This window comes from Amphiura filiformis, chromosome 5 (genome assembly GCF_039555335.1).
Source record: "Amphiura filiformis chromosome 5, Afil_fr2py, whole genome shotgun sequence".
Classification (NCBI taxonomy): Eukaryota; Metazoa; Echinodermata; class Ophiuroidea; order Amphilepidida; family Amphiuridae; genus Amphiura; species Amphiura filiformis.
This window is the reverse complement of record NC_092632.1, coordinates 16079496-16092208: the sequence shown is the minus strand read 5'-3', so window position 1 is coordinate 16092208 and position 12713 is coordinate 16079496. Positions and strand designations below refer to the sequence as shown.

At 36.6% G+C, this 12713-nt stretch overlaps 1 protein-coding gene across 2 annotated transcripts; it reads left to right on the top strand.

The window, feature by feature from the left end:
* The first annotated feature begins 1793 nt into the window (after positions 1-1793).
* Positions 1794-12063, top strand: LOC140152715 (uncharacterized). 2 transcript variants are annotated; one of them, XM_072175180.1, is made up of 4 exons: positions 1794-1987; positions 3323-3417; positions 4922-5077; positions 7412-12063. In XM_072175180.1, exons 2-4 carry the CDS (start codon positions 3366-3368, stop codon positions 11068-11070), a joined length of 3867 nt encoding a protein of 1288 aa, XP_072031281.1. In that variant the 5' UTR covers positions 1794-1987; positions 3323-3365; the 3' UTR covers positions 11071-12063. The 2 variants fall into 2 exon arrangements, with proteins under 2 accessions (XP_072031281.1, XP_072031280.1); XM_072175179.1 differs by having other exon boundaries at positions 4919-5077.
* The last annotated feature ends 650 nt before the right edge of the window (positions 12064-12713 follow it).

Here is a 12713-nt window from a genome sequence, read left to right as displayed (position 1 = left end):
CGAAAAGAAAGTGTACTTTCAAAGTACAAATATCAAAGAAAAAAAAACCCGGAAATAAGTTTAAATTTTGCAATACAGTGGCCCAAGAGGGTAAATGATAAACTGGATTATTACTTTTTCAAAGAAATTGCGTGCTCCACGAGAAAAAATTGTTTTTTATTACTAATTTGGTCTTAATATAAATGAATTTTGGTCATAATTCTTACTAATTTTCTGGCTAAAGTGCGCGCGAATCGCGCTAAAAATTTAAAACAATTTTCGCCTAAAATGAAGGTAAATTTTACCTAAAGGCCAGTGCGCAAAATTTTGCAATGTTACCATATTTCGGTCCAAAACATGGTGTTTTGGGGAACATATATTAGGCAATTGTAGGGGCCTGGGCCCGGACCCATCTAGTGTAATGGTAAATCCGGCCCTAAATTTGAAATAGCTCAATGGTAAATGACTAAATCGGCCAATTTTGTGTCGATACTGACTATTTTCGGTTGGGGCATGCAACAAGAAACATGTCGTACACAACCTTCTTGATCACCTTTTTCGACTTTTTTGGGGGTTGGCCCTTTTATTGTTTTATTTTTATTAGTCAATATACTGCTCCTATAGGTGCTTATGTACAATTAGCATTTCAAAAGCTTTTTATTTCTTTGTCTTCAAGAAGTCAAGTATTGTCGAGTATATTGATGATAATCGTATGGAATTATTATGATATTAATCGTATATGGTATTGCATATCGTATGGATTCCCCCATCTCTCTTCCCCTCCTCTCCCTCCCCCTCTTTCCTCTCCTTTTTCCTCTCTCTCCCTCCTTTTCCCTCTTTTTTCCTTGTACTAGGGGGCGGGCCCAAATAAGCAATTTTTGCCAGGGGTGGCAATTGCCTCCCCTGCAACCGGCAGCTATACGCCACTGGTCAAGAAAATAACTTGTTGAAAATAATTTTAAATTGCTCTAAATAGTTCTTCATTATTATAAGTAAATTTCAATATAAACAGATTATTTGTTGAATGACCAGCTATCTAAAATGACAAATTTGTAATCAAATAATAATAATAACACAAATAATAATAATAAATAATAATAATAACACTAATAATACTACTACTACTAATAATAATAATAACACTAATACAAATAATAATAATAATAACACAAATAATAATAATAATAATAAATAATAAAATAAATAAATAAATAAATAAATAAATAAATAAATAAATAAATAAATAAATAAATAAATAACCATGATCTCATACAAAAAATTCCCACATCTATATTTATACCATTTCTTTATTGTTCATGACCAGGAACTTCCATTCAATTTTGCTTGCTACCTTTTTATAGTTAACCATTAAACCAAAAGAACGGAATGTTGAACTTGTCTCGAATCCCGCCCAGTTTTGCCCAAATTTCGCTTAAAGCGCCCAATTAAGGTGATTTCAGAATGCGCAAAAAGTATCCAAGACATATTCTGCGGCTCACTGAGAATCATTAAAGCCTCTAGTATTACAAGAAGTAAACACATGTTTTCTGTTCTTGCATTTCAAGTTAATAGTTTTGATGGTTCGGGTACAATGTTAATGTCGCCCGCCAAAATTACTTTCATTAATGGAAAAGGAAGATTAATATTCTGCGACAGAAAACTTTTATAAATTCTGTAATATTATTGGAAAATCACCTCAATTTGTCGATTCTTTCTGTGTATTATAGATAGACTATTTTATAGTTTATGCTGCGGCATGTACTAGTAATAGTATACATTGTAATTGCCGCGCCTTGTACTGGAAAATATAGTGGCAACACTTTGCGATTGTCTCAAAGCGAGTGAGTGCAAATGTATCTTGTTACTCCAAAAATGTAGCCATTTTACATATATCTAACTTTAATCTGAGGACGAATTATGCAACATTGAGCTCATAAATACGTTAAGATTTGAAGAGTACAATTATCCTGTTTATGTGAACCAATCCATTAACGACATTCAGCACAAGGTAGGTTTGTTGATTCTAAATGGCTCATAAATGTAATACTTACTTCCTCCTTTTTGATTATCGAATTTGTATAAATTCTCTTCTTCTTATTCGGTTGATAACATTTCCTTCTTGGTAGCTCTTTCCAAGAAGCGTGCTGGGGACAGAGCCTTTTATAAGTGGCAGCTTCGCGTTTGTGGAACAATTAACCACGCGGGTTGTTTGATGTGATCATTTATTAATTTTTCTAACAAAACATTATATAATGTTCAATACTAGACCTGGATAATCACATTAATATAGACATATATTTTATCGTTATTTTTAACAGATATTAAATTATTCCTCTTTTGCTGCGTTTTTGTTATACTTTTTTTTCTATAAACTGCACATTATTTTGTGTGCAAATTGAGGGCGCTATTATATCCATTTTGAATTAGCCAAATAATATGAGTTTTTCCTTCCATTTCATGATAGAAAGTGTTTTTTTTTCTTGCCATTTGTTAGCCTTTTTCTCTGATGTTCTAATGCCACTATACAAGTGTCTACCCCTTCTAAAGATGCAAACAAGACAGGTGAACAAGATTTAAGAAAAATATCGCCATCATTGTTCACATTTTCTTAGAAATGACTACGGTTTACATACCATCAAACAACCGTGTAACCTGTTATAAAGAGTGCTGTTACTTTTGAATCCTGCAAAATTATATGCTCACAAAACACTTTTTTCCATAATATTCTTGGCTTTGTTTACTGTATTTCATTATGTTGTTTTATGCACTTTGAAGCCGTTGGAAAATGAGCACTATATTAAACGTAGTAAGTTAAAGCCATATTATAACATTTTCATACAAAATAGATTAGCATTTCTTTGCCATAAAATGTTAGTTTTACTGTCAGATATATCCCCTTTTATTTTTGAGCCGAACAACCACGGCAGAGCAAAGAAAATGGGAATTTACTACCAGCGCATATGTCACCAATACGTACCACTCCTTCTGTCATGTTATGGTACGGCCCTTTGTTGTGTAGATCACCGTCGCGCACGCCGTGTACGTACTGTGTGTTATGAACATCGTGTATGCGTTCGACTAATAATTCCATCGTAATAATAAAACGCTGATTCAGGCGTTTTATTCAAAATCTCGGATTTTGACCAAACTACAGCACCTAGAGTCTTGATTTTTTCAGGGTATATTGGTTTAATAAAGTACAATATAATCGTGTAAAAAATTAATTTTAAAAAATCAGTGAGGGCGTCCTCCACAGCAAATGTTATAATATGGCTTTAAGTGTCAAACACTTTGTATGATCTGAATTCATGAAAAGACATTATTTTTATTTTACATATAACAGGTCATACGCAATCAATTTACTCTGCACCTCTATACTCCTTACCATGGCAACTGCTCAGGATTCAGATGACATGCAGCTGCAGGAAGCACGTCAAGGTAAATTAATTCGACTTTAGGCCAAATTTAACATGTTTAGAAAAATGTGCAGTGATTCGCACAGGCACAACGCTGAGAAGTCGATCCACAACCCTCGGCACACTTTACAAGAAAGTTCACAGATTTTCTCAATATTTCGCCTAGCAGCTTAATGTAGTTCAATTTCACCATTCAGGGTGACGTGACGTTTGAACGTTGTTGAAATTTTCAGTTGAACTTTTTTGAAAATGCTACACTCAATAGTCACCTTGTGGCAAGCATGGAAGTCTTACCCCCCCCCCCCGTAAAATAAAAAACTTAGTCACAATGACTATTAGCTACTATTAGTCCAATCGAATCCCGTAACCATCGTGTAAATCATGTTAAATTTGCCGTATTTGGCAGAGATTTAGTACTTACAGCGCTGATCATTATAAGGTATGGATGCATTTCAACCTCTATCTTACTTGGAGGGTAAAGGTCGTTGAACTTTTACGCAGGGGTAAAGTTCAAAATTGCTCGGACTTGGTTAAAACAATCCCTTTGTGCTCCTTAAAAAGTATAGTTTGATTTATATACTTCATTAATATATTCTTGTTCATTGATTGGTTAAAAGTGGATCACATGACCAAAAATAGTTCTACCATCAGTACTCCTATCCGTAAATAGTACCTCTAACTTAGCCGTAAATAGTATTTTCAATGTCCCGGATGAGCCGTAAATAGTACCTACAAGCCGTAAATAGTACTTTTGACCATGCCTTCCGCGTGCGCGCATTCGATGCGACAGAACAGTTCACGCACGCGAAACTGCCATAATGTTATTTCGCGCTGCTGTAATTGGTTAGCCCGATTTTAGGCTATTCGATTTTTTGAAAGGTAGGTTGTGCTTAAATTAGCCGTGCTGTTCACTCAAGATAGAAGCGGGAGAGTCAAGACGTCAAATAATTTTCTTTTAACAAATCAATGAACAAAGAACATATTAATGAAGTATATAAAACAAATATATACTGCCTTTATTCGAAGTTCTGGTTAAAACTATGGTCCCTCGTTGAGATCAATTAATACTATTTTCCTTCGGGGCTGCGCCCCTCAGGAAAATAGTACTATTGATCTCACCTCGGGCCCATAGGTTTAACCAGAACCTCTCATGGCAGTATATATTTGTATCTACGACGCACGGTTATGGTGCTATGTGTAAAACGATAATATTTCGACGTCATTATGTTCAAATTTGGCTCCAAAGGGATTCACAATGTTACTGTTTTGCACAGAACTTCATAGACGTCAAAGCATTCTTGTTCAAAATCCTTATTGCCAGAGAATTCCGATGGTGTGGGTTTTTAACAAGTTTGAGTAATTTTGAACTTTTGATAAAATGCCTCCATAGCCTAAAATGATCAGCTCCACATTGACTATTTCTCTGCCAAAATTGACCTGTAAATTGATTGTAGTGCCTGTTTACGGACATTTATTGCACTTATCTTAGTTATAAAATAATACATTGAAATTAACCATTCCAGCAGGTGAAATGATGGACAACAGAACATTACCAAGAGCCGTCATTCCCGCCTCTATTCAAGGTGAAACCATCAACATACAACATCAGAATCTAGTGACTGGTGACAACTATCATGCACAGGAGATGGTTATCAATATTGGAGGAAAGGCGAAACAAAAAGGTACACAGGCCACTTACCTCAGACACAGCCACATTAAGCTGATGCTGTGTTCACTTTCATTTAAAGAATTTTTTGAAATTCATTCAATCCATGCAATGTTTTTCCAAGTAGCCTCATTTTCATTTGTCAATCTTTCAATCTAAGAATATAAACGAGTCCAGAAAATAAGGAAGGTATATTATATTCCACCATCCCCCTTCTCATTTTATCAGAGTCTTTACCTTTACTTTCCCTTTACCACCACAAACAACTTGAAAGAGGGCAGTATTAATTTCGTTTATTACATGTTCTGGCAGATTTAACTGGATATGTATCTTAGTTGCGACGAAAGTAGACGAAAGGTCTCTCTTTTTCCACGCGTGAATAATATTTTGAATCTTCATTTCCTTTCTCTCCCACTTCTCAGGTATCTCATTTGCAGACTTAGTAAAACTACAATATACACCGAGTGATTTAACAGTATTATTTGGGTACAATGTTAATCTTAAATCATACAACTTTCTTTGACTTGTTTTACAAGATCCAATCCACATGGCTTCCGTGTTTGTTTTTGTTGAATGATACATTTGAAAATTCACGTATAGTATTGGTAAAACTTGGCTAACGTCCTTATGATCTGATACAAATACTGTCATATCGTCCGCATACATTGATATACGCACTTCACTTTTACAATAATGAAGGGGAAGTTTTATGCCATTTATGTTCTTATCTTGTCTTATTTTACACCCGGGGGGGGGGGCACTTCAATATGAAATGGATATAGGTGTAGGGCTGGCACTTTCGCACTAAGGGGCATTCGGTGAGAGCAAAATGTACAAAATATGGGGTCATTGGGTGAGAGCATGATCTGAACATGAAATCTGAACCAAAGTTAAGTTCTAAGGCAGTATACCAGGAATATTTGAATTTTCTGTATATCTAATAACATCTTCAATGGTAGAGCGCTCGCCCGACAAGCGAGAGGTCTGGGGTTCAAGTCCCCGCACAGGCAGGTATGTCCGGAGTTTTTAATCTGGTATATCTGCCTATGCGTGTTATGTTTCCATTTGTAAATTCATGTTTATATGTGCTATTGTGCGATGCATAATTCTTCTTTCCCCTGTATATGAAGGGGAAGTTTTATACCATTTATCTTGTCTTATTTTACAAACTTCAATAAATATTATAAACAATAATGCAGAAAGGGAACAACCTTGTCGTACACCCTTCTTCAAAGGGGTAAAATCCAATATGGCACCATTTTGAACAATGCAACTGCTTGTGCTATTATTGTCTTCACCCATTTAATAAAATCTGAACCAAAGTTAAGTTTTAAGGCATTATCCCAGGAATATTTTAATTTTCTGTATATCTAATAACATCTTCAATCAAATGTATCTTCCTTTGACGTTTACAGTTTGATGAGAATCAATAATTGATGATTGATAAAAACCTTTTGCAACAATTTTTGCTAACGCCTTTGTGACAATCTTATAATTTTTATACATTCACAAGTGTTGTAGACCTGAATTCAATTTGACAAGCTCTCCCTAGCTAAATCTTTACCTTTATTCAACAATGTGATAATCCATTTCTTTGACTAGATGCTAACATGCCACAATCAAAACCTTCATTTAATTAATTAAGACAAGGTGCATTTGTGGCCAAAAGTATTTCATGTGAATTGTTATATCAAAACGAACATTTTAACACCTCTTTTGTCAAAATCGGAGCACTTCATAGTTTTGACCCACATAGAGCGCAAAAATGTGACCTTTGACCTTTTCGGTAGATAGATCAAACTATACATTTTCTGTATCCATATGAGTTATGTAATAATCTTATTGATTGTCCTCCCTAATTTTACCTGTATCTTAATTCCACAGTTGTCACCTTTGACCTGGTTGGGTCAGATTGCGTCACATACAGGGTGTATTAAACAATAATTGCTACCCATCAATATGAGTATGGCCAAGGTAGCACTTGTTCAGTGCCTGTATGAGACCATGACAACCCCTATCTGACATCTCGGCGCTGCGCGCCTCGCTGCACGTCTGGGCGCTACGCGCCTCGATCCTAGCCGAGGAACTAGAGCTAGTTCTAGGCCAAGGCTGCCACATCAAAATGCAGCATAATGGCCACCTAATTTGTAGATTTATAAGATAAAAGGTCACAAAACTATGAATAGGAGTCATTTCACGAGGATCTAATGTTGACTTTGGACACAGCAGGCGTTTCATTAGACAACAAAGGTAATGGGTACCAAAGGTAATGGGTACCAATCATTTTGGTACAAAGATGATGAGTACTGATCATTATTGTTTTACATTTTCCTTTGCATTCAATTTGTAGAATCTCCTGATTTTGATTTACAATCAGTTAGAAGACAATTAATGGAAGAATACAAAGAAACGAGAGGTAAGATACCACTAGTACCTGGTATGCCAGAAGAATTCGCCAAGATGGAAGACCTCTTTGTCAACTTGGAAATTATCGAAGAAGATCAAAAACCATCCGGGGTAATTTGTCGAGATATGAACTCATACGGGGATATTGTATGTATTGAGAGACTGAAGGAAAAGAGTGAAGAAAAGGAATTGGTCAAACGTATCCTTGTTAGGGGAAAGCCAGGAGCTGGCAAATCAACCGCAATGTCTAAACTAGCATATGATTGGGCATGTAAGAAACAAGACTCACCAATATCAAGATTTGAATTAGTCTTTGCTTTTGCAATCAATGAGATTGACACCGACACAGATCTTGTAGGTATCATTCAAGACCAGTTACTACCAGATGTATCAGGTGAGGGTTTGCGTGCATACCTTCAATCAAATGCTAGTTCAGTGGCCATTTTGTTTGATGGCTATGACGAGGCCTCAGCTGATTTTCACCAGTGCAAAGCGGTACGAAATGTGTTGCGTAGCAAATCATTGACCGAAGCGTGTGTCATTGTAACCACTCGACCCAACCAAGTCGGTACATTTTGCCTAAACTATGGCTCGTATTTGCAGGTTGAAGTCAAAGGGTTCGCAGAAAATAGTAGGCAAAAGTATGTCAAGAAGTTCATGCAAAACAAGGAACGCAATTCATCTGATTGTGTCCGTAGTTTTCTTGACCTTCTTGCTAAGTCAACTCGGCTTCTGCAACTTTCATCTATACCTATCATTCTATCAATGTTGTGTCTGCTTTGGGTTGAAAGCCAAACACTCCCATTGAGTATTACTGCCTTGTACACATGTGTTATAATGCACTTAGCAAGGCACAAATACGCCAAAGCTACCACAGATGATACGTATGACTCAACTGAAGAGCTTAAAGATTGGGTCGATAAAGTACTATTTCATATTGGTGAAATAGCAATTATTGGATTGTTGGAAGATAGGTTAGTATTTAAAGCGAATGAATTTAAAAAACAACATCTTGAGGATGCCCTCTCGCTAGATGTTGTAATCAAACAAAGACAAAGGTCTAGAACAACTGTCTCAAATAGTGTTACATTTCTACATAAAACGTTCCAAGAAATGTCCGCTGCCTTGTACTGGTCAAAGTTGGTCGACAGAGATATGGGTACATTCAAATCGTATCTTAGTCGAATAACCAAAAGGAATATTTTTCAAATGGAATATGTTTTGAGGTTTGCTTGTGGGTTGAGTAATACCGCGGCTGAAGTCATCTTGTCGCATGTTGTTCAAATCATGTGTCAGCATGAATGGCTAAGAGACAATGAGGGCGAGATCCGTAGTATTGATAAGAATGAATGTCAACAACTGCCTCTTTTTCTCCTCCATGAGGCTGAATTGAATATGAAAACAAACTGTCAAAATCTACACGCGCTTATGAAACCTTTGTACAGTTGTGTTTGTATGGGTGAAGGAAAGTATTCATCACAAGAGTTTCGCGAAATATTGGACCGCTACTTAGTTTTAAAAAAAGAAACAATGGTCAAGAGAGGTCAGGGAAAAAGCTGGTTGGACGATGTCGAGAAGGCAAGGATCGAAGTCTGCCAAAATGACGAAGAAGCTGCAAAAATGCTTTGTTCAATGCCAATGTTATCTGCTTTACATGTGATTGAAAACGAACGGTTTAGTAGAACAGATATCACGTCATTTCTGAACATATTGACCAAGCAACAATTCACTCGAAGCTCACTTTCGGAGTTATTTTTCAAAGAAGTTTTTTGTCGTGTCCAGCTATTTTCTCAATTTCTTTCTTCCTTGCCATCTCTGTCAAAGTTGACATTGACGAGTGTATTTTTACATGGTGAGTTGAGTAATGCAATCACTTTGCCTCGGCTACAAGAATTACAAATATATGGCCAATCAAAATTGAAATTTTGTTATGCAATAGAGTTTTTCCTTTTATTTTCATCACTACCATCTCCCACTAAACTGATCATAAGTGGAGCTTTTATACGTGGGGAGTGGTCTGGTGTTATTTCCTACCCATCACTAAAACAAATAGAACTGGTGGCCTCGAGGTGGTCAGATTCTGTATGCACAGCAATAATCAGTGAAATCTGTCGCGCAGCTACTTCGATTGAAAATCGGACTCAATGTCCTACGCATCAAGAATCAATTCCCTCTTCCAAGATTTGTTTTCCATTAGAGAAAATGTGTTTTCAAGATCTTAGCTCTGGCGAAACCACCGAGCTCCTTAGAGCAATGAAGTATATGCCACACATAAAACATTTAAGATTGAATGCAGTAGGAGAAGAGGAATGTCGTGAACTTCTTGAATCATTGCAGAACACACAGAAATGTAATTGCATGACAGGGAATGATTCCAATATCGAGTTAAGTGAAGAGAGTGCTTATAGGTCACAGCTTGAAGAGCTGCATTTTAGATATGTAAAAGGCGACTTCGTAGATATCTTTGCACGTGCCTATAGTTATATGCCGCATCTGAAATGCTTAAAACTAGATTCTGCTTTGGAGCCTCATCAATGTGAGATTTTGTTTAATGCACTAATTGCGGCAGGGCAGCGTGACAGCAGAGGTTCGCCGCTAGAGGTCTTGTCGTTACGATATAGTACGATAGGTGATTCTGTCGGAACTCTTGCTCGAGCTTTCATGTACATGCCTCGTCTGAAATCACTAGATTTAGACCTTCAACAATTTAATCCATCCCAGTTTGCCACGTTATTAGATGGGTTAATTGCCGCTGGTAAAACCTTTGAATATGGATTGGCACTAGAATTCTTTAAATTATTTGGAAGTCAGATAGGGGCTTCAGTGAGGAGCAAGCCTGCGGAAGCAATCATGAACATGACACGTTTAAGATCACTTTATTTGCATGGGTTAAGCCCAACACAAAGTGCGGTTTTATTTGAAGGGCTCATTAAGGCAGGCAAACAATTCAATGATGGGTTACCGTATGAATCATTGAGATGTAATTGTGCAATTGGAGATTCAGTTAGTATACTTGCTCAAGCGTATATGTACATGAAGCGTCTGAAAACACTCGATATTTCGAGGTTAAATCCATCCCAGTGCGCTGTGTTGTTTGATGGGTTTATTGCAGCAGGTAAGACAGACGAAAGTAAGATACCACTAGAAGTCCTAGATGTTTCATGCAACGAGATAGGTGATTCGGTGGGGAAACTTGCTGAGGCATACATGTACTTTACCCGTCTGAAATCATTAGAATTAGGTTTTAGATATTCATGGAAAACACCCAGCACTAACAGAGGATTGAATCCATCCCAATGTGCGGTGCTATTTGATGGGTTCATTACGGCAGGCCAAATGTTAGAACAGCAAAGTGCGTCAGGGAGCGATACACAAAGTGATAACCAATGTCCATCGCGGAAAGAATTGAGTATTGAGACATTGAGCTTAGGTTTAGCCAATAATGATATCGGTCTGTCAGTTGACAAATTATGCGAGTCCCTGCAATATATGCCTCATCTAAAGTTGCTTAACATAGCAAAATGTAAGCTGACTTGGGATGGTAAAGTACTGATTAAAAGGTTCCAGAAACAACTGAATGCCAAATTTACTATCTACGATTGATAGTTCAGGCGTGTGTCACTTTTACATTTACAAGCAGGCAGAGACATGAAGACTCGAGTCGAACGCGAGTCGCCATTTTTTGCGACTTGTGACTCTAACAGAATGACATGACTTGTGATTGATCAGGTGATGAAGACATTTGATTAATTTAATTCCTTTTTACACCATTTAATCAATCGCTGGAGTTATCATTGATAAGGATTTGAAGTGGGAGGGTCAGGTAAATACAATGTACACTAAGGCCAACAGAAAGCTGTTCATGCTCAGAAAACTGAAAGGAGCCGGGCTTGACAAAGAAGATCTCCTTACCGTTTACAAAGGTTATGTCCGCCCATGTCTAGAGTATGCTGCACCACTCTGGAGTGCTGGCCTCACTCAGCAGCAGGTGAACCACCTTGAGAAGATTCAGAAGCGTGTATGCCGTTGCATCCTTTCATCAGATTATACAACCTACTCTGATGCATTGGAAGTCCTCAACCTTCAATCTCTTGTGGACCGCAGAATTCATATCTGCAAGGAATTTGCTATCAAAGCTAGCAGCTCTGAAAGATTCTCAAGGTGGTTCCCCTGCTCTAAGTTCAGATCAAGTATGCAACTCCGGAAACAAGCAAAATTCAAACCATACCGATTCAAAACTGACCGATTCAAGAACAGCCCACTGCCCTATCTTACCAGTCTTTTAAATGAACTTCCTAAATTACTAATTTTTGTTGTGCTAGCTGCATTATTTTCATCCGTGTCCTTTAACTTTTATTAAAGTGCAGTTTAATAGCTTGTATTTTCTCAGTAAATACCTTTCACCAAAACAGTGTGCAATATTCATGTATCATTATAAAATTCAATCAATATGAAAGTTGTTTTTTTGTGCAATAATTGAGCTCCCTACCAGTGCACTACTCTTACCTCTTTGACTTTTTATGAATTTGATTTACATTGTGTTTTTATAATTCCTTTTTCTTTTAAATATGTTTTTTGATGTAGTAATATATTACTTTGAAATTGTACATAGATATATGGTCGAATCCAACGAAAAGTGTACACGGCATGTTCAGGGCCATAACTTAAAAGTATTAATCAATTGGCATTCGTTTTTGTATTGTGTTTATTCGCCTTGATCATACGCTTCGCGCCATATATAATAAGACCCCTTCTGTGAAAAACTTAGACACAGAGACCCCAAAACATGCTATTTTTTACCAATTTTTTCAAAATATTTCTTAAACTATTTTTAAAAATATCTAAATCAGTTATGAAAAGAAGTCATTGGATTGAATCTAAATTGATTTCCTGAAAGGTGTGTATTCAATGATTGCCTGTTCAATTTTTCACATATTTGTTCATAATTATGAATTTTTTGTGATAATTTTTTGAGTGGTATTTTTTACATTACCTACGAATACAATTTTTCATAGCACTAGATATATCTTTAAAAATGGAAATCACTAATAAATGCGCAATTGATACAAGCTTTGATATGTCCAATACTGAAATGCATTGCATTCGGACATCTTTATTATTGTGTTTAGCTGCCAGAAATTATAAATGGCACAAAGGTAGGTTTGGTAACAAATATGCATTACCTCCGAATACATGTTAAAAGCTGTGCCATTTCCACAAAGTGAGAGAATAGTAAACAATAGTTA

Excerpts from the sequence above, each read along its gene's own strand:
- LOC140152715 (XM_072175179.1), top strand. The coding sequence starts at position 3,366 with ATGGCAACTGCTCAGGATTCAGATGACATGCAGCTGCAGGAAGCACGT. Across the intron at positions 3,418-4,918 it reads GCTGCAGGAAGCACGTCAAG|CAGGTGAAATGATGGACAAC; the intron begins GTAAATTAATTC and ends TAACCATTCCAG. Across the intron at positions 5,078-7,411 it reads AGGAAAGGCGAAACAAAAAG|AATCTCCTGATTTTGATTTA; the intron begins GTACACAGGCCA and ends TTCAATTTGTAG.